This window comes from Pocillopora verrucosa, chromosome 1, assembly GCF_036669915.1.
Source record: "Pocillopora verrucosa isolate sample1 chromosome 1, ASM3666991v2, whole genome shotgun sequence".
NCBI classification, from domain to species: domain Eukaryota; kingdom Metazoa; phylum Cnidaria; class Anthozoa; order Scleractinia; family Pocilloporidae; genus Pocillopora; species Pocillopora verrucosa.
This window is the reverse complement of record NC_089312.1, coordinates 5388879-5414437: the sequence shown is the minus strand read 5'-3', so window position 1 is coordinate 5414437 and position 25559 is coordinate 5388879. Positions and strand designations below refer to the sequence as shown.

The window sequence follows — 25559 nt, the reverse complement described above, 5'->3', positions numbered from 1 at the left end:
TTCATCAGCACATACACCTTAGCGCATGTCTGGCCATCGTTGTTACCTTCGGAAGAGTTGAGTAAATCCTGCCTGTACCATATGCGAAATTTATATCCAGAGAACACTTTCAGAGGAGGAGCGAGTAATTTGAATATCAATTCTGGCGAGTTGTAGTTATAGCCAGCTAAGGAATAAATTTTACGATCATTGCAGCGTGGAAAAATCACTTCGTTTCTTTCATTTGTCACCAGGGTTGTTAGTTTACTTTCCTTTGTACATCCCCAGTGACTTCCTTGAGGCATTGTATGGTACTGGCAAGAGACAAATCCTGAAATGTAAACCAGCCTCAAGGATACGACATTGCCATCGTAAGGGACAGTGAATGCTCCATAGGAGTCATCTTTAGCACCGAAGCATACTCTATTTGGGTTGACTTGGAGCCAAGGAAAAGCTGAAAAGACGCACAAAATATGAGATGTTGATCGCTTGCTCTTGTTCATTCTGTTTTTGCCAATGGTACTTCGTCTAAAGCTTATTATCGCGGACGCTTTTTGTCACTGAGCCAAATCCAATTATAAGTTATATGTAGATCAAGCTGAATTATTTTCACCAGCTGAATAACATCGTTCAGCGATACCAACCCCAGCGAGCTTAAATCATTGTTAGTGGCTTCATCAGGAAACTGGACCGGACTTCGATTCAAACTGATACGTGATTACAATACTGATTTCATTTAACTTGAACGGGAAAAGGGGAAACAAAACAAGGGGAAAAAAAATAAAGAGAAAGAGATGGAATAGGGAAGAAAAGATTTTGATGGCCAAATAAACTCTGCCTTGTAACTGAGGCCTCCATGTTGACTGTGATGTTTCCGTGTGAAACCAATTAAACTTAAGAAAAATGAACTTTTATTTTGAAAAACCTCATGAAGGTTATTATAAATATAATTTTTACAGTTGTATTATTGGTATTATTAGTATCAGTGTCATTAATATTCATGTTATTCAAATTTGAGTCCACGCAGTCTCGGCTTTGGAGACTTGACGGTTAAATTTGTGTTATGGATATCAAATCAAATCACTATTATTATTGATAATATTATTATCAATGTCATAATAATAATAATTATTATTATCAGTGTTATTATCTGTAAGATAATAATGTGGAAGATAATAAATTTTATTGAAAGTAACGTTATCTTTTTCAATGATTCTTGAAGTGCGTTCACATGTATATCCGTTTGATCCATACAACGGACGGCATCTGATTCCACCACAGGGCTTGTTGTCGCATAAGTTCTGAAAAAGGAATAATTCATCAATGTCATTCAATGTTTTTGGATTATGGGTGCTAAAACACTGAAAAATCCGCGTAGCTTTAAGACAGTGATGTTCAAACTTCCCTTGAAGAGAAAGAAAACCAAACTACGTAAATAAAAACCGAAAGTTACGTATTCAGTCTTTGGTAAAGTCATTTCTCGCGGCTGAGAACGAAAAAAGACAACTGGAAGATTTGCCACGGGCCGATTTTGGTCATTTACCTGAAAGATTTCTTTTGGTAGGGACTAAGTCAATAACTGAGAATTTGTATATTTTTCTGTAGTGATTCAACGAATGTTTATTCTTGAGTGGGCAAACCTACTGTATTATTTTCTAGTCAGTAAAGGGCTATTGTGTTTGCATGATAAACAAAATAATACATGGTTGCTTTTACATGTGGAATTTCTCTTCACTATGCGCGCCCATGTATTCTCTATTTATTATATACTGAAACACTGGATAGCGTTAAAGGCGCGCTCTGATTGGCTACTCAAATTCCGATTATCCTTTGCTAATCACTTTTGAAATCATATTTTTGTGCTATATTATCTCTCTGTTTTAGTATATACTAATACTATTACATCTCAGTATTGGTGGTGAGCAGTGGATATTTACTTCGCCGTCGTGCGCCTATGTAAATATCTCTCATTAGCCACCTATACTTCCGTGAATAGTTGTTAAGTAAATGATGAGGCTTTCCGTAAAATCGCCCTCGGTTCTGATCGGCTGCCGTGATTATTCCACAAGAAATTGAACTAGCATGATTGAAGTAGTTCGATAAGTAAAGTACTGTATTTGAAGACCTTGATAGAAGGGGTTTTTTGTAGGTTCACCGGGAAAAGAAAAGAAAATTATACAATCGATGATAAAGAGGTATGGAATGAAAATAAACAAAGAGGAAATGAAATCGGCATTGCTTCTTTGCATGCAGGCCATACATTGTTTATGCGAGAAGTTGTTTCACTTTTGCTTTCTTTTTTTTGAAGGTATTACTCGAAACAAATCTTATCATAATGTGCATCTTTCCCAATTTAACTTTGCTAATCAGTGTTATGGGGAATTGTTTCATGGAGCCAGATCCCGCTATTAATGTCTTTGAAGGGAGCGAATGTCGGAAAATTAATATTAATTTTGCACAAAAGGTTCTTATTACGGTCATCTTTTCATACAGTCTCCATTGTTTGAGAAGTTGTTTTCACTGCGATTTTTACCAATTTCCATCCTTAATAATTTCTTTTTGTATAGGAAACGATTTACGCTACTGATTAATTCAATAGGTGACGGCTTGACCAAACACCATGTGCCTCTTTTTACTGTTTAAGTGTCAGGACACTATGGCAACAGGAGGCACTTAAAAGAACTTATCAGTTGTCGCTCAGTTGAACTTAACACTAGTTAAATTATTTCGCGTGAAAGCGCACGTACCATGTCGGTTCATATTTTCAATCTGATAGTGGTAGCAATAGAAAGAACTAGATGTGTAGAAAAAAACAATGTCAAAGTTAGCCCGGTATTCCTAGTCAATGAAAGAAAAAACTAGGCCGCCCGACAACAAAAAAATTACAGCTCTGCGTTAACCATGGATATCTATGAGCAACACATATTTTTCCTGTCCAGAATAGTCATTAAAGCGTATATTTGAAACCGTTTTTGAAACTCTTGATGTTTTCTTAATTTTTGCCGTTTCTTTGTTTTTGCAAAATAATCTTATGTGAGGACGCATTCATTTTCAACCAGATTAGTTCTTTCCTTTATAAGTAACACATTCATCTTAAAATATTTGTTTTTGTTCTTTGTGAGTATGCTTATTCCACGAAATCCTCAATAGTATTCGTCTCGAGGTTTTAATCTGAAACATATCTGATATGAGTTTTTAGGTATTATTTTAGCGTTAATAAACTTTTTCCTTACCGCCTTACTGCTCGACCCAAGCCGGATAGAAATGATCAACGCCAAAACAAGGTCCCCTTTAAAACAGCAATATTTAGTTTATAAACTGTTAACAACATGAGAACTAAGAAAAAAAAAAGGTGATTGACTTGAATCAGTAGATACAAAATTAGCTATTTTATTGATGTCAGTAACTGATTGGTGCGCCCTCCCCTGCTAATGAACATTATTCACTCATCAGCGGGTGAATAATGCGAAGAACACAATGACAAATCATCAGAGAAACTTGCGTTTCGACTCGTTAATGAAGCTGTTCCGAAAAACAGGAGGAATGGCAAGGGTAAGCCTATAGCATTTTACGTAAAGGCGAGAAAAGCCATCAAATATAGTTGCACTCAAACTTAATACCTGAACGTTGTAATCTTCAATGCAGTATGATAAAAACGTTTTGAAGCCTAAATGTGCCATACGAAACAAATTTCCAGTAGACAAGTTGAACTAGGTCGACAACTGTTTCAAAGGGCTGATAGATAACACGCCTGGACAAAACATGTTAGAATCTTTGCCAAAATCTAGTGGTCTGAAAAGCAGTTTCGAAATAAGTCCTAAATGAGTGTTTGAGGGTTGCCTTACGAGAAAATTCTATATATGTCATGCCTTAAATTCTGCGCATATACTGTTCGTTTTTTTATGAACCATAACACAGCGGCAAAATTAGTACGCAAGCTCCGTGTTACTGGTCGATAAATTGGAGTTATTGACCAAGCTTGTTCTGTTAAGATGGCTGGATACTAGCTGAGTTCTTAGTAACCAGAGACTAAAATCCAGCCATCTCTGTTTTCTATGCAAGAATTATCTCAAGTCAGCAAAATGGGTGTTATTCCCTTGCAAGATTACCTTAATGACCTTCTGATCCTAGGAAATATGTGCCTCAACCATTGTGAATACGAAGCTGCTATGACCTACTTCGAAGTGGCCTTGAAAATTATACACTCAGGTGATGCAAACGACGCTCTCGGAAAAGCAAAACTCCATCTCCTTGTGGTAACCACACACAAATGTAAGGGTAACTTCGAGCAAGCGAAGAACTATCATGCGCATGCACTGGACATTCATCTGAAACAGCTTGGACCTGAGCATGTATATGTCGCAGCTTCTTACAATAACCTGGATACTGTATACAGTGATCTAGGTGATTTCCAGAAAGCAAGAGAAAACCATGCACGTGCACTAGACATTTACCTGAAACAGCTCGGACCTGAACATGTAGATGTGGCAGCCTCTTACTATAACCTGGGTATTGTATATAGTGATCTAGGTGATTTCCAGAAAGCAAAGGACAACCATGCACGTGCACTGGACATTCGTCTTAAACAGCTTGGACCTGAGCAAACTCATGTCGCAGCTTCTTACAATAACCTGGGTACTATATACAGTAATCTCCGTGATTTCCGCCGAGCGAAGGACTACCATGTACGTGAACTGGAAATTCGTCTACAACAGCTCGGACCTGAGCACTCATCACTCAGGTGATGCAAACGACGCTCTCGGAAAAGCAAAACTCCATCTCCTTGTGGTAACCACACACAAATGTAAGGGTAACTTCGAGCAAGCGAAGAACTATCATGCGCATGCACTGGACATTCATCTGAAACAGCTTGGACCTGAGCATGTATATGTTGCAGATTCTTACAATAACCTGGGTACTGTAAACAGTCATCTAAGTAATTTCCAGTAAGCAAAGGACAACCATGCACGTGCACTAGACATTTATCTGCAACAGCTCGGACCTGTGCATGTAGATGTCGCAGCCTTGTACAATAACCTGGGTACTGTATATAGCGATCTAGGTGATTTCCAGAAAGCAAAGGACTACCATGCACGTGCACTGGACATTCGTCTGAGACATATCTGACCCTGGCATATAGATGTCGCAACTTCTTACAATAACCTGGGTAATGTATACAGTGGTTTAGGTGATTTCCGCCAAGCAAAGGACTGCCTTGCACGTACACTAGACATTCGTCTGAAACAGCTCCGACCTAAGCATGTAGCTGTCGCAACTTCATACAATAATCTGGGTACTGTATACAGAAATCTAGGTGATTTCCAGCGAGTTAAGGACTACTATGTAGGTGGATTGGACATTAATCTGAAAGAGCTCGGACCTAAGCATGTAGATTTTGCAACTTCTTGCAAAAGCCTGGGTACTATACAGTGATCTAGGTGATTTCCACCAAGCAAAGTACTACCATGCACGTGCACTGGACATCCGTCTGAAACATTTCGGACCTTAGCATATAGATGTAGCAAATTCTTACAATAGCCTGGGTAATGTATACGGTGATCTAGGTGATTTCAACCAAGCAAAGGTCTACCTTACGCGTGCACTGAACATTCGTCTGAAACAGGTCAGACCTGAGTGTGTAGTTGTCGCAGATTCCTACAATAACCTGAGTACTGTATACAGTGATCTAGGTTATTTCCAACAAGCAAAGGACAACTAAGTACGTGCACTGGACATTCGTCTGAAACAGCTCGGACCTGAGCATGTAGATGTGGCAGCCTCTTACAATAACCTGGGTACTGTATACAGTGATCTAGGTGATTTCCAGAGAGCAAAGGATTACCACGCACTTGCACTGGACATTCGTGTGAAACAGCTCGGACCTAAGCATATAGATATCGCAGTTTCTTACAATAACCTGGGTAATGTATACAGAAATCTAAGTGATCTTCAGAAAGCAAAGCACAACCACGTACGAGCACTGGACATTCGTGTGAAACAGCCCGGACCTGAGCATGTAGGTGTGGCAGCTTCTTACAATAACCTGGGTACTGTGTACAGTGATTTAGGCTGTTTCCAGAAAGCAAAGGACAACTATGCACGTGCACTGGACATTCGTCTGAAACAGCTTGGATCCGAGCATGGAAATATCGCATCTTCCTACAATAACCTGGGTACTGTGTACAGTGATCTAGTTGATTTCCAGCAAGCAAAGTACTACCATACACGTGCACTAGACATTCGTCTGAAACAGCTCGGACCTGAGCATGTAGATGTCGCAGATTCTTTCAATAACCTGGGTACTCTATACAGAAATGTAAGTGATTTCCAGCAAGCAATGGACTACCATGTACTTGCACTGGACATTTGCCTAAAACAGCTCGGACGTAATCATCTTAAAGTTGGAGAACTTTATAAAAATATTGGTGACGCACACAATGATCAGGGTCACGATGAGGAGGCGAAAAGGAACTATGATCATGCTTTGGCGATTTGTGTTCGAAACCTTGGCTCTGGACACGTTAAAGTTAGAATTATTCAGAATAAGCTGGCTCAATTATAGCAAAATACTCGGACGGCCTTTGTATATGCAGACACGCATGTTTGCTCCGTAACCTATGGTGAAAATGTTGGATTACAGATGTCAAGCTCAGGCATCTCATCACTAAATAATCTTGATGCATGCATACTTTGTTTCGTGCGAACTTCAAGACTAATTAATAACAAATTTCGCTATCGATACGATAAGGGTTGATCAAAACGAAACCAACACTTTTTGTTAAATCACACCTACTTTAAGGATTTCTTCTCTTATTTTAAATATTCAGACATCTTTAAATTCTGGAGAGAAAGCCGTTGACTGCTTGTCATTGTGAGACATTAAGATACTTATACCAAAACCACAATCCGATTGATTGGATCTCTTCATTTTATAGAAGTCAAAGTTAATTAAAGCGAACGCCCATCGTGACGATTTTCAGGATCTTAAGTATGACAATTTATAAACAGGGAGAGATTTTCTGTTATGGAAGAGAATACATAATGTATTTTTAATTTTGCAATTTACTTTTTTTCCTTTCAGTATCCTTTTTGCGTCCACATTATACAACAGCTTTCACTTAGAAATCTGTGGAGATTAAAATGGCTGCCTTCAGTGTTACTCTGTAAAGGTTGAATTTTTAATTTTATTTCTTGTCCAATTCGGTCACTTGCCGGAAAATGAAATCGGATTCATTGCAAAAAATTAGTTAAAAAAAGGGCAATTCATCCAGCAATCACATTCAAGGAAATTTTGGCGGTCCTGATTAATACTAGTAATAGGACCGAGTGGAGTCCAATTCGGTCTGTAATCATACGAGTGATTAACAAAATCGGACGACCGCGAAGCGATGTGTTACTAACGAGTATGATTACAGACATAATTGGACGACATGCAGTCCCGTTACCTATCAATCAAAACAATTACAAACTTTTAGAAAGAAACTAAACATCGGTTATACGTTTTTCAAAAGAAACAACAGTTAACTTGGCGAAATGCGAGATAACAGCGCGCGCACACGACGCGTTCTGTTAACCTACACGGACATGACGTGTCAACTGTCCCTTTAACTGTCCTATTGCATTGCACATTTACAAGCATGACGCCTACTCTGTCCTATCAGCTCAAATCGGACTGGTGATAGCCAATCACGTTCAAGAATTTTGTTACAATTTCATTATTTAATATGAAATCCGTCATATTTTCCTAAGTAAAATTTTACATCGCAAAGCTTCAGCATGCTTTTATCAATTACATTAGACTTTTAATTTTTTTTTTTGAAGTGTTTTCTAACTACATCTGAAACACAGTTTCTTTGTTTTGAGAACGCTACCAGCAAAAGTAAAAAAGCAAAAGAAAACAAACTTGGTTAAACGTGATTGAATTTTTAAAATGGAGATTCTTGGTAAGCTTCGTAGCTAGTTGAAATGCTTAGGAAAGATTAATTGATATTCTTCGTACGGCCATTTTCGAAAAAATCTAGTCACGCACAATGATACATTTTTGGTAATAGAATACAAAATTTCCTTTAGAAATTGGAAAGGGTATGAGAGCAAGCTCTTCGTTTTTTAACTCAAAGGGCGGCCGATGTAACTTCTGAGCCTTTCTCCGGAGATCGCAATGAGGGACCTAAGCATGATCGCAGTCGCTCTGACACCAACGTAATTAGTATGAATTTTTATATTTATGCTAATTTGACTATGTTTTTCATCTTTCCTGTTTTGTTTTGTTCTGTTATTTTTTTTATTTGAACACGAAACTATACATACTATACGAGTGTTAAATGTGTTTGATTCTTGTTTTCGTACATGAAAACCCTCAAAACTCGGACTGCCCATTTACTTTTGTCTTTGAGGATCACGTTATAATAACATAAATTAGCGTTCTTATTCAACTCTTGTCAGACGATAGCCAAAGTTCAAAGCCGAGTTAAAACTATACTGTATTGGCTCCAAGCGCTATCTTTCTGAAATAGAAATAACTCCATCGTTGTTGCATACTGACTTTCTGTTTGTAAACACTCGCTATCAAATATCCAAGTATACAAAATAAACACAACTTCAAATAGCCAAGGTGTTATTGATCCCTCTCGTTATTTTTATTTTATCATAATAATGACAGTAATAATCCAATTGAACACAGCATTTATATTATTATCTAATTACTAAGAACGAAAATTTTTAATCAACCTCTATGAGCTGAACGGTGCGATTATAACTTGCACCTTCTTTGATATGCCAATGGATCAATTTGCTAAAACTTCACTAATTAAAGTTTTCTTATCTCATATAAGCACATAGGTTATTATTTTTGTTTTTAATGAGGGTCAACATGTTACATAATCCAATGAGTCAGAAAGCATGCATTTTCTGAACTCTGCAGAAAATATGAAGAAAAACCTGGTATTGTTCTAATAATGAAGGACATAATCAAGAAGGAAAAATGAGCAAGCATCAAATCAAAGCTCTTGAAAACCACTTTGGAATCTTCTGTCACGGTATTTTCTAACAGACAGAAAGAATCCTACACTACTACAAACCGAACTACGTTGTTAAACAATGCGTAAAAATGCTTACTAAGAAGCGACTCCTTTAGGCGATACTGTGATTATCTTCTACAAACCACTTCAGACTGTTCCTTAGTTCTCCACTGACACAAACTCACTGTTTTTACCCAATATCTTTTAAATGCACAATCTTTGATGTACATCATAGTGGCTCTCTCTCTCAGTTTAGCTTGAAATGCATAATTACTCCTAGATTACTGAATTCTTGAAACGTATTTTAGAATATTCCGCCGGCCTAAACACTAAAATTCTGGTAGAATGGCATCCTAGTTACATAACCTCCAAGTCACCGTGATAGGGCATTCTAGAAGTTAATATTTGATAATGACTTCCCATAACAATTCTTGGTATTACATCCTCTCGTTTTAAGCCAATTAACACAATTCAATTACTTAATTCTTCCTTTAATGCGCTTCCCATCTCCAGCTGTCTTAATTCGCCCTCAAAAGATTCCTCATAGCAGGTGTCTTAAAGGATCCCAATCAACCGCATGGGTGTTTTTGTTAAGGTGAGGGAAAGCTGAAACTTCTTGTGACTGTAGACACGATCCATAAGATGATGTCACTGATATGTGAAGTGGCCATGGAGACCATATCAGTCATGGATATGAAACACTAACTCATACACCATTAAAACATCAATAAAATTGTCTAAATCTGAAAACTTATAACTTATCGTTAGAAAAAAAATCGTTTTGTTGGGGAGTTTTTTAAAGACAGCCAAAGGTCGAGTGAAATTTGGTTTACCTAAGTAACGTACACAGATTGGTTCAATATAACTAAGTCCTCGTTTACCTCTAAATAGACGCAAAATTAGCAAAACTGTTTTCTTCTATCGTGTATCTCATACGCTTAATAAAAAACAAAGACGAGATTATCGATTTCTAATTGCCATTTCTTCTCGTTAGATTGTTTAGAATTCATAATAATTTCCTCGAGTTTAACTGCCTACAGTTTTGTGTCCTCTTCAAAAGTGTGTTCTTCATCGACAGCTTCGGTAGCCGAAGGTGACTTTTGACGCATTGATCTTGATTTTTCCCTTTTTCTGTTAAAAAAAACAAACAAACAAACAAAACAAAACAAAAGTAAAACAAGGAAAAGAAAAGGAACGCTCAATCGCCATAATCTTGCAAAAGAATTATTTATGTAAAAATCCCCGTTCTGTCATTTAATCAGTCGGTCAATCAGTCAATAAAATAAACTATCAATCAATCTTTCGGTTGGCTGCTAGGTTGGGCACTCAGTTGTTCTGGCGATTGTTCAGCATTCGTCCAGTCAGTCGGTCAAGTAGTCAGTTTGTTGGTTTATCAGTTGCTCAGTCATTTTTGTCAGTAATTCAGTCAGTCAGTCCGTCAGCTGGTTAATCAGTGAGTAAGGAAGTTAGTGAGTCAGTTAGTCAGTGAGGTAAGTCCGCTAGCGACAGTCACTCTTTCAACCGTTTAGCCAGTAGGTTAAGGAGCTAGCTAATTTGCTAATAAGTCAGTAATTCAAATAATTCAGCAGTTAGTTTGTCAGTGACAACGTCCGTCAACTTTGTTAAACGGACAGTTTGTATCTCTAGAGGAATTTGAATCTGTGTATATCCCCCTTCTCACCACTTACTTCTTTGCGGTGGAATGCCTGAATTTACCGTCCCCTTTTTTCAAACTCTTGTTCCGTTTTCCTAACATTAAAAAAACAAAGTAAAAATTACATATATGATAAGGTACTTAATGCGCTGTGGCAACTGCTTAACTTGATGAAACTGGTTAACGACACTCTAAATGTAAGAAAAACACAAAATAAATTGATAACTGTAGGGTAATCCGCGAGGTAATGCTGGAGAAATAAACCAAATTGGCTGCTTTCGTTTTGCTTTGTTGGTTTGTTTGCTGTTGCTGTTTTTTTTTACCGAGGTATTCCAAATAAATTCGCAACAAAATTTGTTTTTTTGATGAAAGGGCAAATAAAGGAAAAAATGAATAAGAACGAAAAAATTACAATTTTTTTGCAAATGTCGGCGAAACAAAGAGGATAGAACAATAAAGTGGAAGTAATTATTACATGAAAAACTGTTTTTTTGCCAAAGAAATTTGCATCGGGTATATTTAATGGCCTTCTCTTTTCTATCGAGACTCATCAAAATTCGCAACAGAACATTGCACTTTTTGCGAAACAAACCCAAAGCCAAATTAAAACGGATAAAAGACCCGAAATACCCTGTTTTCGTGCTCGTGACATTGCAATTACCAGTTATCAAACACTTGTAATGTTACACATAATAGATTCATGTCAAACTTCGGGATTTCTTAAGTGTTTGGTCTTTTTTATCTTTTGCTTGGCAATTTTCTTGAAAGAATTGCACAAGAATGTTAAAGCTTCCAAATGAGAATTACGTGAATCTATACTCCACTTGATGTTTTCATACTTATTGCCGTTCATTTTGGCCGCCACCTGTTATGCAAAATCTTAATTTATTGCGCTCAAATTTCGCTCATTTGCATTAAAAATTTCATCTCTTAGTCCTGTTTGAGGATAATTGATATTCTTTGATTTGACCACCAGTTATAGTGGTAAGAAAGCCAACTGTGAAATTAAAAATTTACTTCATTTAGAGCTTGGCAATACCTAAGGGAGGTAATGAGACTCTGAACTGATCGATACGCAGGAGAGCTTAATAGACCTTAGAAGGTTTGTCTATCTCTACCACAGTAACACTGAATGAGTTGTCATACAAACAAAGAATAGCGACCAATTTTCTAAAAAAAAAAAAAGGTTGGCTATACATTTTTAATAAATAAGGTAAGACAAGTTACCTTGATTTAGATCAGTATTCTCAATAGGTGCCGGTTCGATTTTTTCGGCTTCATCAAGTACTCCTTGAAACAAAAAGGTAAACACTGTCTTTCTTTTTATTTTAAACTAATGAACAATATTGTACCTTATTTTCCAACATATCATTATTAGTGATTGTTTCAGAATCAAGCCAGACTATTTTGTTTTTCTTTATTTCAAATAATGACAATAACTGGAGACAAAATAGCAAAGAAATTTTTCAAAACTTAAATCTAATAAAATTGTCTTAGAACACGAGATTTGTAGAATTTAGAACTAACGTAATGAACGATGAGGGTTGGATAACTATAATGATGTAAATGAACTGTGTTGATTTGTATGTACGAAAATATCCATCTGACCCAGATCCCTCCAGAAGTAGGAAAAAAAAACTACCATTAATACAACATATTGTAGAGTCTTGGCAAACAAGCTAACAGAACAGCAACGAAAGCTTCAGTACGGAGCTTTTATCTACATAAAGGTGACATTAGAGAAGAAACTTCAGCCTACCCTGTTGTGGATGACGCACATCAACATGAGCCAGTTCGATAACTAAACCCTCGACTTCCCCTTGAAAAAAATTGTCAATAAAAAATATAGTCAGAGATTGCCACTGTGTTGTCATTCACAGTTTTCATGTCCGTTCTGTGTTCACTAGAAGGAAAAAATGTCTTACCTCCCAAGCCGCCATGTTGTTCAATGTCTTCCATGCCCTGTGGGTTCCGTTGTTCTCCATCTCCTTGGCCTTTTTAAAGAAAGCAAAGAAAAAAAAATTGTGAACGAGCCAAGAAACAAATAAGTGATAGAACGAAGGATTTTTTGTGACGAACGCAGAACGAGATCGACAATTTCAAACTACTAAAACGTAATAGACAAGAAAGGTTGAGTAATTAAAATGATAATGATAAAATTTATTTGTGTGTATGAAAATATCCTAAAGTCATAGATCCTTCAGTCATAGAGGAACACAGGTACAATATAAACTAACAGAATAGCATTGAAAACTTGACATTAAATTAGAAACTCTAGCCTTACCCTGTTGTGGATGATGCACACCAATACTCGCCAGTTCGATTTCTTCACCCTCAATTTGTCCTTGAAAAGAGAAAGTAGATAAAAAATGTACACAGACTAACCCTGTGCCCTCGTTTGAACTTTGTATGATATGTTAACTGACATCTGAAAGGTTTTTACCTCCCTCGCCCGCATCTTCTCCATTTTCTTCCATTCCGTGCAGGTTAACTTGCTCTCCCTCTCCTAGACATTTCATTTTAAAATTAAAAAAAAAAGAAAAAAAAAACAGGGAAAATACAAGTAGAGAGAAGACATAAAAAAATATTTTTAGTCACAGATTGCCCTTTATTTCCCTCGTTTATAGTTTTCACGATATTTCTAGAAATACGGGTTAGGATTTACCTCCCTCACCGCCATGTTGTCCATTGTCTTCTACTCCCGGTTGGTTCGGTTGTTCCCCATCTCCTTGGCCTTTTAAAGAAAACAACGAAGAAAAGTAAATGATCGAGTCACGAAATATTTATTTCGTACAACAAATGAACTGACCAATAAAAGAACGATGGACCGAACGAGCGAGTAAATGATTAAACGAATGCCTCTATGCATGCATGAGTGAATTGATTTATGACTGAGTGACTGAATGAATAAATCAATAGATCAATAAACTTTGTTTGCAGCAATCTGTTGGTTTACATCGTTTTTCGGTTTATTTCTTATCAGGAGCTAATAATTATATCGTACCTTCCTGATCCCGACCACAGCAGGTGAAAACAGTCTTCAAGTAGTTCCAGACTTTTTCCATTTTGTTCTTCAGAATGCCTCTGACCTGGATACAAAATAATCGAGATTTCGCTCACTGCCTTAAGCTGAGCTCCGATGACAAAATAGAAACTAACGAATTTCAGTTGTCCAATGCTTTTGAAACATTGTCAGTGTCCATTGCAAGTGAACAAAGCAGTCTTGAGCAATATTATACACTGCCTATAGTCGGCTGAAAACCATACCCTTCCTGTACCTAGCCATTATAAGTCTACTTACGGATTTTATTATCTTGACTACTTATAATGGATTAAAAGCGCATAACGCACCTGTTCTGTTGACAAGGTGTACAGGATAGGATTCAAGGCCGAGTTGATCGGAAGGGCAAATACAGCGATCCAGACAGCGAGGTCTCCTTGCGCTTCGTAAGACTTCTCGATGATGGTCCTCATACCAATCACTATCACCGGCATCCAGCACACACAATCACTCAGGATGATGAAGAACACCCACCTTGCAAGAGCCGTTTCCCTCCTAAAGTTTGCTCTTCTGGCCTGTATCTCTCTTTCAGTACCCTGACGGGCCAGTCGCCGGCTAGACAAGTAAGACTTGACTAGTATCATGAGATAAGCACCCATGATGAACAAGAAAAAAGCAAAATTCAAAGCGAGAAAGATAGCAACAGAATACTCCCAACCTGCCGGCTTATCAGAAGTAAGCTGCAAGGGCAGACATACCACACTTCTACCATAGTAACTATGGTACCTGAATGGGTCTTCAAAATACTGAATACCAAACATAGGCAAAAAGGCCATAAGGAAGCCAATTGCCCATATGATGATGCACAGGATATGTGTTGCCTTTGGTTTCAGAGAAGCACCTTGGTAAGGAAACACAATGTTTTTAAGCCGATCAGCAGATATCAGTGTCATCATCATAACCGAAACCTCACTTGACAGAAGGGAGATCGCTCCAATTATTTGACAAGACAAACCAGACCTCCACTGGAAGTCATGCAAGTAATACTCTCCTCTCCACAACAGATCTTTAGTGCCAAGAGAGATCAGGTAAATACCCATCAAACCATCGGACACTGCTAAGTGGAGCAACATGATGGACTGAACCACGTTCTTTTCTTTAAAGATCACTCGCCAAGTGACAACAAACACGGCACCAACCAGAGAAAATACTCCTATCACCCAGATACTCTTCCTTGGGGCAGAATTCTTAAACATGCTCTCACAGTTGGCAAAGTCGTCGTTGTACGTGAAAGCACAGTCGGCGTCCTCCTTGTGCATATGACAACACATCAGATTTGTGTCGAGACTCCTACAATTGTAAAATATTATCCACTGAAGTTATTTCATTAAAACTTCACATAACTTGCTTTTAAGCATATATCAGTAACTGATGGCTGGAGTTATCCGTTGACTTATACAAAATATTTTTTTTAAGAATCCAAGTCTTCAATTCTTTTTGCAAAAACTTGAATTTCCCCAAAATGTTGTCTACTCAAAATGTGTAGCTTTGCTCAAAAACTAATAATTTGCGAATGGATTTTATCAAAATCTTACACTCGTTGTATATCCTTCAACATATCGAAAAAACCATATGGAATCTCCCTCATCTTGTTATACTGCATATACCTGGAAATTAAATTAGGAGATTAAAATGCAGTGATCAAAAGCCGCAAAACTCCACAACAAAAAATAATCTTTCAAATAGGCTCTCTTAATCCCACAATGTCAACGAAGTCTTTCATTTAACTAATTTATTCGTGTTTGTTTCATGATCAGGTTCCCTCTAATCGCGAAGCGTCTTTTCCTGTTTCTAAACCACCTACAACTTACAATTCCTCTATTCTTGTACGAAGGGCTAATGCTCAGGCGTCCGCTTTTGAGGCTATTCAGGGTGGCCAATTTACATCACCAACTCACTTGATAATAATTAAATATTGGATAAGATTGGTCATGATATTATCATAATGCTGAAGTCTGAGTTATCTGCCGAAGCCGGAGGCTGAGGCATTTAAAGCAGACACAGGATTTTGCAGCCCATGATATCATGGGAAAAGCGAAATCATTATCTGTTTTAATGTACGTTTTTAAAAAACTCTGGGAAAGAAGACATTTCTCTCTGACTTTGCAAAAGTTTCAGGACGTTACACTGACGAGGGGCTTGGAAACTAGTCAGACTTTGAACTCCACATGATAACCCAATACCTGATGGATATATCGGTTATCATGTCAACTTCACACGCTTTTGTATATTGACTGTACGCTCTCAACCAATCAGAGTTTCGATGTAGAATGACACCAAATATCTTGAAATGCCCTGCGCCGACGCAGCACTAAAGTTTCTTTACAAACTTACTCTCACTCAGCAAATAATCAATCTGCTGTCAGGAAAGCATTTCCAGTGAGTTGCAGATAACGTAAAATGTTTTTACAATAAAAGCATCGATTTGAAGTGTTTTCATAATGTTTCAATTGTGAAATATTACACCTTAAGGTAACAAGGTCCGTTTCACAACTTGGTCATCACTTGATTAATTATAACACTCACAGAATTTTTAACTGTTTAATTTCTTTGAAGTTGTCGATGGAGACATGACTCATTTCGTTTTCAACAATTTCTCTAACAAAAAGAAAGTGAAACTTAATCATATAGAGTAACAGGGAAGGTAAAATATTTCGACATCGATGTGTAAATAATCATTTAAAGGTGAAATTAAATGCATTCAAATGTCATGATCGTTATAGGTTATTTCAAAGCTTATTACTCACTTGAAGAATTTCATAGTCTACTTACATAATCAAAAGCTCTTTTAAGCCTTTAAAAATTCCTTGTGGGAAGTATCTGAGTTTGTTCCCCGATAGATAGCTAGTGAAGAAAGGAAACAAATGAAATGAATGTTGGACATAATGGATTAAAGACACGCCGGGCTGGTGAGCGCTCTGAAGCGGAACAATCAGCGTCCACAAATATGGCGTTTGTGACCGTGTGGTTTTTAGAGAAGCCTGGAACTGAGTTAACGCCTGTTGAAAACTGCCTCCGAGCGGTCCTGGAGTTAGTCCGAAGGCGCCAAAACTCGAATGTGCTGAAAGTACACAGTTTTCCCGTCATTTTGATACTAAATATGCCATGGTTTCTTCGATGTTCGCTTAGCAAGAGACAGTAGAGGAAATAGTAAAAGAAAAGGTAAGGTTTATTTGTCGTTTCTATCGTATTTTTGGCTAGGATAGTTTTTTAAGTTTCTCTACTTATCCGAGAATTTGTGCTACGAACCGAAACTTCAAAGCCTTGACAAAAGCTCTATGATTTTTGTTTTCCTAATTTTGCCTTCTTTCCTTAGTTTTTTATGAGTTAATTTCTAGGATGCCGCACACAAAGAACACGCGCTTTAACTTGGCTCAATTCATGAAAGCTCGCAAGGTTGCAAGGGAGAAAGCTGTTGATGGAAATCGCAAGCTATCGGCAGAGTACAAAAAAGTCCAGCGAGCCCAAGAAAAGGTGAGATAAATTTGTCCAGTATTAATGTTTTGGGAAGATTTTTATTTTCAATATCAGAGAATATTGTAACAAAGGGTTATAGGAAAGTGGTGGAGGTCCATGTGTGGGGAGGCTTGAATTTCAATTTTGACAGGGTAAAAGCTTTTTATGTGTTTAAACTCTAAATGACACTTGAAATTAAACAATCAGTGCTTATGAAATCACTTGTATAATAATTGCTTTCAGTTGGCCACAGTCAGGGAACACTTCAAAGACATAACAAATGAATTAGAAAATATTCATGTGAGTATACTCTTGATTCTTTATTGTGGTTGTTTTACCAGTACCAGTAAGTATGCAGCAAAAAACTGCTGGGCGCAACCTCCAACTAAGTCTGTAGGTTTGCATTGATTAGTGGTTGGATGAGGTTTAATTTTATGCCAAATTTTATTAATAATGTGAACAGAAAAATATTCAATTTTGTAAAAATAAAAAAAAATATTTTGCAAGTTCAATTTCGGTGAACTAACCACTTAACACAGAGCCATTGCCAGAATGACAGCCATGGTCAGGCTTCTATGCCGGTACCTATGCAAGAAACCTGAGCGAGTGCCTGTGTTCATTTGGTCAGTAAAGACTGTCATAAATGACAGTGTCTCTAAATTGTAAACTTTAACGTATTGAATGTAAGATTTGGCTAAATATCTATTTTGTTATCATCCAACCACATCTAATTTAAATAATTGTGTTACTACCCAGTGTCTAATTTAGCAATATTTTAGTCACAGGGACAGGTATCTCAGGCACGAACAAGAAGCCCTACTGCACTTGTCAATGGAGAATCAACACTGGGACCAAGGACCGCAAGAAAAAGGAGGCATGAAACCATTGAAGCTGCTGCCAAAATTCATGGGAGCTCAAATGAACATTCCTCAGCCTGTTTCGAGGGAATGTTTGACACTCTGCAAAAGAGATGCAAGTTAGATAAGTTAACAAAATATGTGACAGAGAACAAGCAGTTGACCAATAGAATAGTTTGTAAAGAGTATAAGAAGAGTGTGTTAGAATTTGAAAAGTCAGATGACAACATTGTTCGAAGTATTGCAACATATTATGCAAGTGGTGTAATGGGGAAACGAAAGTACAAAAGTGTAAGACTGGTGCTTTCAATGAAATCAAATGAAGGCAAACCAGGGAAAAGAACAAGTATTTTAATTTGTAAAGGCTGTAAGGTTCCAAAGCTTCTAACTTATAGTAACCTTGTAGAACAGTTAAAAAAGATTGACATTGGGACTGTTCATGAAATTGACCCAGACTATCTAGAGGGCTTAGAAACTGAAAACCAAGTCAATGGTGCATATAGAGACTTGAGACAATACCCACCACTTGCTGTGTCCTCTTAATAAATGTGATGGTGAAAGGCGTTTCAGAAGTTATGGAAACTTTTGAAGTTCCTTTTCTTGTTCCTTTACTCTGCTTAATAAGGAATTCTCGGACTGAGTCTCTGCTTAGCTCAGATAACTGGGCAAAATCTCGAATCAGTCTGTTCTCTCTGTTATAGTAGATTATATCTGTGTGTTTTTCTTCGTTGTGCACAACACCATAAGCGGAACGGGCCTTTTTAACCATCTGTAAAATTAAGGAAAATATTTCCGAGGACATCGCCCTTTTAAACTCTACAGTCCAAGCGCTTCGGGCCTTCATTCTTGGACTGAGGCGCCTATGGAGCATCTTAAGCCACATCTTCACTTCTCCTTCCAGGAGTGCTGTCGCTGGAATTTGTGACATTTTAGCTCGTTTCAAAGAGCTTTGGCCCACACGGTTTTTTTCAAAAATTGAAGTGAGAGCTGTTTTTACTTCTTCTTCAAACAAAAAGAAATTATCGACTTCATCACGTAAAGGACGAAGAGCCACAATAGCATTCAAAATGCTATTTTCAGCCGCCATTTTGAAAACTGCTTTGTACTTTTATTCGCATTTCCGCTGTACAATCTCAAACAACAGCGGGCGACAAAGTTCCACTTCACGGCACGCGCCAGCCCGGCGTGAGAACGGGGCATTTGTAATCGTTTTCGTAGGAATCAAAGGGATCATGAGAATGCTCACCAACGTATTGCAATATTATTACGAGAAATTTTTGGAGAAAGATAATTGATGGGCTGGGAATCAGGAGATTTCTTTTAAGGCGTATCGTCAGGCATGAATTGCAAAATTTCCAAGGATGTATAACAAAATAAACTTGGTACTGAAAAGCCACTCGCGTGATGTATCGTTAGCATCAAGAAAAAAGGTCCTACATAGACCCTCAGCATGACTTAAAATCAGAAATTCCAGGAAATGAAAGGATGTCTTAAAAACATGAAAAGGTGGATCGGAGTAGACATTATTCCGCTTGCAGTAATGAACAAATTCAGCAGTCAGGCCAAAATATGTTACCTGCACGATAATATATTTTTACTTTTGATAGATGCCTAGATTCAAAACTTGTGGAATACATAAATGTTAACGAACTACTCACAGGTCAAACAGCTTTACCAGTCCCCGAAACTGTTGAGGATGCAGCTCCTTTATCTCATTCTTTTCAGTTTTTCTATTGAATTGCAAATCACAGATATGTTCTTGGCCAGTTTTCTTTTAATTTAAACGTTGAATGTTATATCAGTGGTCGGTACTTAGAGTACCTTTTGAGTGAGTGTCTTAAAGCAAGAGCCGGAGTAATCGCAATAACCAATCAGAGCAAAGGGAGGCTAAGGAACCAGTGTACATTAAAAGTACAAACAATTCAAGCACAAAGCCTCACGCGCCGGAAAATGCGAGTTATCAAGTGACGTTTGGATTTTAGTTTGGTGCCCGATTGGTTGATAGGGTGGCACAGGTTTTTAGATTGATCAGATAGGGAATAAAGAAAAACGAGAGCAATCTTCGATTTATTTTGGCAATTTATTAAACAACTGAATGAATCTGTCTTTGACCTCAATAGCTCCAGAATTATCGAATTCAAAAGCAATTCTTAGAAAGTCCCCCTAAACAACTACATCTTCGTACTTTACATTGGGTATCTTTTGAGATGTGCTGCAAATGTTTTCGTTTTCTTTTTTTTTTTTTATCCCAAAAATTCATCATTCCATGAATCGATCAATCGACCATTAATTAACAAGAGAGGATAATCCTCCTTTACAACTATTCAGTCATTCAAACCATTTTTTACTACTCACATTGTCTTTAGCTTGGTTAGGTTAGCAAATACCGTTGGCGGTAAATCTCTTAGTTGGTTGTTTGATAAAAGCCTGCAACAGTTAAACACACACTACCTTTAACTGCAAAGAACTGGTTTCCCGTAGATAATGATGGCAACCGATAAGATCCAAATAACGATATGCTTACATATCTGTGTAATATAAATATGCGTGTTTTGCATTCATTCAGTGAGACACGTTTTAATGAACAGTTTTAATTAGATCAATTCGAAGGACATTTGGAGTGATAACATTTAATGAAAACTCGATTTTAAGTTCAAAACCTCTATTTTTGTATATGTGCGTTGAAATTCAGACAGAAACGCGGAAATTTTTGCCGCTCGACAAATTTTAGAGAGAAAATTTTTTCTCGTCGTGCTTTTAATTTTCTTTTATTTGTTTTTCTTGTTGACTTACAGTATTTTGAGATTTGCCAGACTGCTGAAGATTTCTTGAGGGAGACCCTCGATTTCATTATTAGACAGATCCCTGAAAGTTTCAAGGTAAAATGCATTAGTCTTTCAAAAAAAAAATAACGCCATCCGAAATGTAATCCCACAAAAAGTGAAACAGTTGGAAAACACGAATTCTTTCGCTGCGTTTCACAAGCACTTGTAGCATGTTATGTTGCTGTAACATTATAATTATAATGAAAGTGCACCAAGCTACTGTGGATAGATTTCATGCTCTTTACTCAAGTAATACCAACGGATGGGAGGAAAATGATGTAGAGTAGTGCAACCCAATACTAATGAGGAACGCCCACTGGTCAGAACCCGAGACCAGTGAATTTCGACGCTATAAGCTTTCGGTAAACCTGCCTTTTATGATGTACAATCGTCTTCGGATTGCCATGTTGCAATTGATTGTGACATGGTCACTTGGCCTCTTTTATCATTTCTGATATAAGAAACAGAAAATTGATAAAGAGCCAACACTTTTATAAACACATTGTATTGTATTGACTAAACTCACAGGTCGTTCAATTCAGTCAAATCTTTGAAAACTTGTTCGTGCGGCGTTTCAATTCTGTTGTCTTGCAGCCATCTGAATAAAAGTTGGAATGATGCGACAATCCTTTTTATTTAGTTAAATTTGTAATTGCATCGTCTAATTTGGGTGTGTTTCCAATACTTATATTAGTATTACATAATACTGATCAACATCTTGACCTTTTTTTAAGTTGATTTTTGATAGCTTTCGATAATTTTGAAGCTGGCAACCTCGTTTTCCTGCTGTGTTTCATTTGTGCAACACTGCTGTTATTAATTGATTTAGTGTTTGGAACAACCACCTTGCGCATTAACTCGCTCATTCATCCAATAACAATGCATATAAATGCAAATGAGCCTTTCTGACCTTCGCCACAAGTTCACTATCAATAGAAGTTTTGATCAAAAGTGGAGCCAGGATGGCTTATTTGCATAATTCAAATGAGTCAGAATCACGCCCGCCATTATGAAAAAAGCCTTCACCGTAGCGTATGGCCATCTTTAGAGATACGTTTTCATGCTTTCCCTCCTTACTCAAAAACACATAATTCTCCGCCTTCATTGCAGAGGTTCCGCTTGTTTTAAAAAATAATTTTAGCTACTATTTTTTTTTTGTATTGAAAGTTTCCTTTCCTAAACTCACAGGCGCGTCAATGCTGTTAAACCGTCAAACAAACCCTTCTGTATCTTTTCCAGGTTGTTGTTGTTGAGTTGTCTGTATGAGCAGAAGAGTTATAAAAATGCTACAATTACTCTAATCTGAATCAGTTGAAATAAAATTATTTGAACCGATTGCCTGTCTAAAGCTTATAATTTAGGAATTAACAAGTACTCAGTGAACTCGAAAGTTGTTCTAGTTCAGTTCATTCGAATTCAATACCACCCTTGTTTAAATCTTACTGCATAACACATTTGGCTTGGCCTTTGGAGCACCTGATGGCTTCTTGTCTCCCCTAAGATTTAGTCATTCATCTTTTCAATCAGTCACTGATTGTGGGCGTTTGCAATCAGTTTATATGCTACGCAGATATTTAGGGTTCAAGGATCTGCTTGATGAAAATGGAATATGCATTATTTGCATTAAAATGTGTGTTGTGCCACTTGTCAATAGTTGATATAGAGGACCACTTTCACTTACAGCCACTTCAGCTTCACTGATTGGGAAAACAAATCGTCAGGGAACTTTTTGATCTTGTTACCTTCTAAAAACCTATGCGTGTTGAAAACTTTGTCTTACCATTAAATGGGGAGGTATTTAAATCCCGTTCTCTTTGACTGAGGCACTGGTCTACGAAGGAACCAGCTTACGAGAACCAAGAACTCTTCCCTACATTTGGAAAAGGTTGCATACTAGCTACGCGCATTAAAATAAAACACGTTAATCAGAGGAAGGGGAGGGGGGGGGGGGGGTTAGAAATGGGATTTACATATCAAGGAGCACCGACAATGAAACTGAAAGGATTCTTTAATGAGTATATTTATTTTTGCTTGTTTAACTCTGTCCATCCACAAACAATCCATTTCCATGGTTGACTTCGCCCTCTATAAGCTCGAGCACTGTCTTACGAGTTAAATATTTTTTTGTTTAATTTAATTTTTTTGTCTCATTTTAAGGTTTGACGCATAACCCTAGCAGGGAAAGGTTTCTATCTATTAAAAAGCTAGCTGCTTATAAATGTATCAAAACTTGTAGTGATAGATACTATCAATTACAATAAATAAGAATCGATGGTATCGAATATGAAGCTAAAAATGTGTTACTTACAGCTCAGTCAACTCGGTGTTTTTATTGAAGACTCCTGGCGGTAGCTCCTCTATCTGGTTGTTACCCAAGTCCCTATAAGAAGATTTTTTCTGGATTTTAATTTAAAGTATTTTGTCTGGTGATCTGTTGCTGTTAAGCAATTTGATATATTCCTCTCTTGGATTTACATTTTCTATGTGCCGTTTCCTTGTCATAATCTTTAATTGTTTATATAAAATAGTGATCTAAATAAGTGGATTAGCTTGTCACATGATTTCGAGTGCAATTTGGGATTAATCAACACGAGTAAATATTTCAAAGGCTAGCCAAAAATAAATGGGTCTCCAGGTTCCGTTTAAATTTGTTCAAACATCTTGAAGGAGTAATGGTCCTTAAATGCAAAGAGTGCCTTAGAGACTAGGCAGCTGCTCGGCCGCTTGCCTTCACGTTGCTGCCGGCGTGTTAGGGGTGTTTCTCCAGGAAGTTGCTTCGAACTTCTAAACTCTCTGTTGTGACACATCGAACGTTTGCTTAATTTCTCGGTTAGGTATAGCTTAATTGCAGTAACCAGTACACGAAGGCTGTCACGCTCGTAATCTTCCGCTTACTTCTTACGACCTGTCGCGATTTTTTTTCAGGACCTAGTTTTGTACTTTTCAATCCTTTTTTTTTTTTTGCTTCGTTGCGTGTTTTCATTCTTTCACTTTCTCCAGCATTTTTTTTTTCTTGTGCTCCCGCGACTTTCCTGTCAATCAATTCAATCCCAACTTTCTTCCTTCAATCTCAACCAAAATTGCACGTAACGAATTTCAATTGCCACTTTATTATAGCTATTTTGGAATCACAGAATTCAGTCGCTTAAATACAGGATTTTTATTCTGAAAAAATATCTTATTGATCCAGTTATGAGCTGGTTTGTAAAAAGTTGCAAAAGTTGTCTTTCATTTTCTTGTTGCTAGAGTTGTCGAGCTTTTGCCCCAAGAACTTGCTTTAAACTTTTAAAACCTCTCTCAAGAATAATTTCGCGTTTTTATCTTTCCCTGTTAGGTATTCGTCGACAGCAGTAATCATTACAAGAAAGTTATCATTCTTGTAATCTCCTTCTGTCTTATGAAATGTTGCGTCAAACTCCTCTAGAAGGCCGTTACTATGGGGCTCCGGTTCAAACTTTCGTATCTGTTTTTGGAGGCCAGACTTTTAGTCAGTTGTTTTCCCTTTTTTTGGGTATGTTTGCTTTTAGTTGCAAAAGTTGTCTTTCATTTTCTTCTAATTTTATTGGTTTCTTAAATCAAGCCTTGAAATAGAATTGGTAGCTATGGTGCAATTTCGTAAATAAATCGCACCGATAAGAGCCAACCAGATTGCAAGGATAAAAGAGCACTTAACTCCCCGGGGACCAAAGATATGAAAAAAAAAAAAAAAAAAAAAAACAACAACAAAAATTGGAAAAATTTAAAGGAAAAGTTAAAATCCTGTCCAGTTAAAGAAGATCGATATACAAGCTTCTTGACTTACAGATTCTGTAGCTTCTTTAATGGAGTAAATAAATCCGCACGCAACTTTTTAATCTTGTTTTTGAGAAGCCATCTACAAAATAAGTGTTTATTAATTATCAGTTTAATAAATAATCACAGTTAAAGAACAAGATACGGCAAACTTAAGGTGTTATATAAGGAAAATTAGCGTTTTCATGCAAACTGATATAGCGCGAAGACGATATACTATAAACAATTTATTACGGAAGCCGAAAAGGGACAATCTAAAAAACAATATTGTGCAAACCCGAAAAAATATTCAGAATCAATATCTCATAGACAAATCGCTTTTAAAAGTTTGTCAAATCGAAAAAGCAATTTGAAATCCTGGTTTAATTCATAAATTCACAAATAAATTTCACGAAAGTCGAAAGTAGTCTACAACCCAAGAATCTTTCCTTAGTCCAAAAATTTCGCAAATCGAGAAAAATGTTTTGTCACGAGACATTTTTGCTCGGCCGTGGGCACAAATAACATTAACACCATTAACTTAAAGAAGAAGTGAAGAGGGAGAAAAGGCTTTGCCAATGATGTCATTATCGCAGTACAATACAAGTAAAAGTGAAGAACGAAGAGGCCTTGGCAAGCCGCACAATGGATTAAAATGGAAAAGCAAAAACACAACAGCAGATTCAAAAAAGACTGTAGACAATAGGGTTGTGATAAATCAAGGCATGATAAGCGAAGGTGAAGACTGCAAACTGGTTGTACAGATGGGAAGTAAAGAGGCTTTAAAAGTTAGGAAAGACGAGGGGGCCGCAAAACTATGCAAGGATGCTGTTAAGAAGCACTCCGATCGTGATCAATTTTCTATGTAGAGGAGAATTACATTCCATTATACCCAGATCAGAAGGTGGTAGAAAAAATGCCATGCAGTCAAAATAACTT

General features: G+C 37.2%; 4 protein-coding genes across 4 annotated transcripts; 2 read left to right on the top strand and 2 right to left on the bottom strand.

The window, feature by feature from the left end:
* Positions 1 to 4061: 4061 nt before the first annotated feature.
* On the top strand, positions 4062 to 6541 carry LOC136279473 (nephrocystin-3-like). Its single transcript, XM_066163358.1, has 3 exons — positions 4062 to 4720; positions 5160 to 5367; positions 5729 to 6541. Exons 1-3 carry the CDS (start codon positions 4062 to 4064, stop codon positions 6539 to 6541), a joined length of 1680 nt encoding a protein of 559 aa, XP_066019455.1.
* Positions 6542 to 10030: 3489 nt separating this feature from the next.
* On the bottom strand, positions 10031 to 23656 carry LOC131778458 (relaxin receptor 2-like). Its single transcript, XM_066163297.1, has 20 exons — positions 23508 to 23656; positions 23158 to 23229; positions 22036 to 22107; positions 21376 to 21447; positions 20818 to 20889; positions 20380 to 20451; positions 19683 to 19754; positions 16484 to 16555; positions 16238 to 16309; positions 15247 to 15318; positions 14002 to 15001; positions 13655 to 13739; positions 13316 to 13384; positions 13094 to 13156; positions 12935 to 12994; positions 12576 to 12644; positions 12410 to 12469; positions 11878 to 11940; positions 10685 to 10745; positions 10031 to 10127 (listed from the first exon to the last, which is right to left on the bottom strand). The coding sequence occupies exons 1-20, from the start codon at positions 23654 to 23656 to the stop codon at positions 10031 to 10033; spliced, it is 2424 nt and encodes an 807-aa protein (XP_066019394.1).
* Positions 16626 to 18567, top strand: LOC136276732 (uncharacterized). Its single transcript, XM_066169484.1, has 3 exons — positions 16626 to 17185; positions 17411 to 17467; positions 17947 to 18567. Exons 1-3 carry the CDS (start codon positions 17051 to 17053, stop codon positions 18565 to 18567), a joined length of 813 nt encoding a protein of 270 aa, XP_066025581.1. The 5' UTR covers positions 16626 to 17050.
* LOC136282168 (uncharacterized) lies at positions 17987 to 19111 on the bottom strand. Its single transcript, XM_066169488.1, has 2 exons — positions 18548 to 19111; positions 17987 to 18126 (listed from the first exon to the last, which is right to left on the bottom strand). Exons 1-2 carry the CDS (start codon positions 19109 to 19111, stop codon positions 18097 to 18099), a joined length of 594 nt encoding a protein of 197 aa, XP_066025585.1. The 3' UTR covers positions 17987 to 18096.
* Positions 23657 to 25559: the final 1903 nt, after the last annotated feature.

Bases quoted from the DNA above. Each gene is read 5' to 3' on its own strand.
- LOC136279473 (XM_066163358.1), top strand. From the start codon at position 4,062: ATGGGTGTTATTCCCTTGCAAGATTACCTTAATGACCTTCTGATCCTA. The intron at 4,721-5,159 runs GTGATGCAAACG...TAATGTATACAG, and splicing joins CCTGAGCACTCATCACTCAG to TGGTTTAGGTGATTTCCGCC. The intron at 5,368-5,728 runs GTAGATTTTGCA...CGTCTGAAACAG, and splicing joins AAGAGCTCGGACCTAAGCAT to CTCGGACCTGAGCATGTAGA.
- LOC136276732 (XM_066169484.1), top strand. From the start codon at position 17,051: ATGCCGCACACAAAGAACACGCGCTTTAACTTGGCTCAATTCATGAAA. The intron at 17,186-17,410 runs GTGAGATAAATT...AATTGCTTTCAG, and splicing joins TCCAGCGAGCCCAAGAAAAG to TTGGCCACAGTCAGGGAACA. The intron at 17,468-17,946 runs GTGAGTATACTC...GCAATATTTTAG, and splicing joins ATGAATTAGAAAATATTCAT to TCACAGGGACAGGTATCTCA.
- LOC136282168 (XM_066169488.1), bottom strand. From the start codon at position 19,111: ATGGCGGCTGAAAATAGCATTTTGAATGCTATTGTGGCTCTTCGTCCT. The intron at 18,127-18,547 runs GTGGGTATTGTC...TCTCTTTTGCAG, and splicing joins TTAAGAGGACACAGCAAGTG to AGTGTCAAACATTCCCTCGA.
- LOC131778458 (XM_066163297.1), bottom strand. From the start codon at position 23,656: ATGTGTCACAACAGAGAGTTTAGAAGTTCGAAGCAACTTCCTGGAGAA. The intron at 23,230-23,507 runs GTTTGAACAAAT...ATCTTCTTATAG, and splicing joins GACCATTACTCCTTCAAGAT to GGACTTGGGTAACAACCAGA. The intron at 12,470-12,575 runs GTAAGACATTTT...ATTTTTTTCAAG, and splicing joins ACAACATGGCGGCTTGGGAG to GGGAAGTCGAGGGTTTAGTT.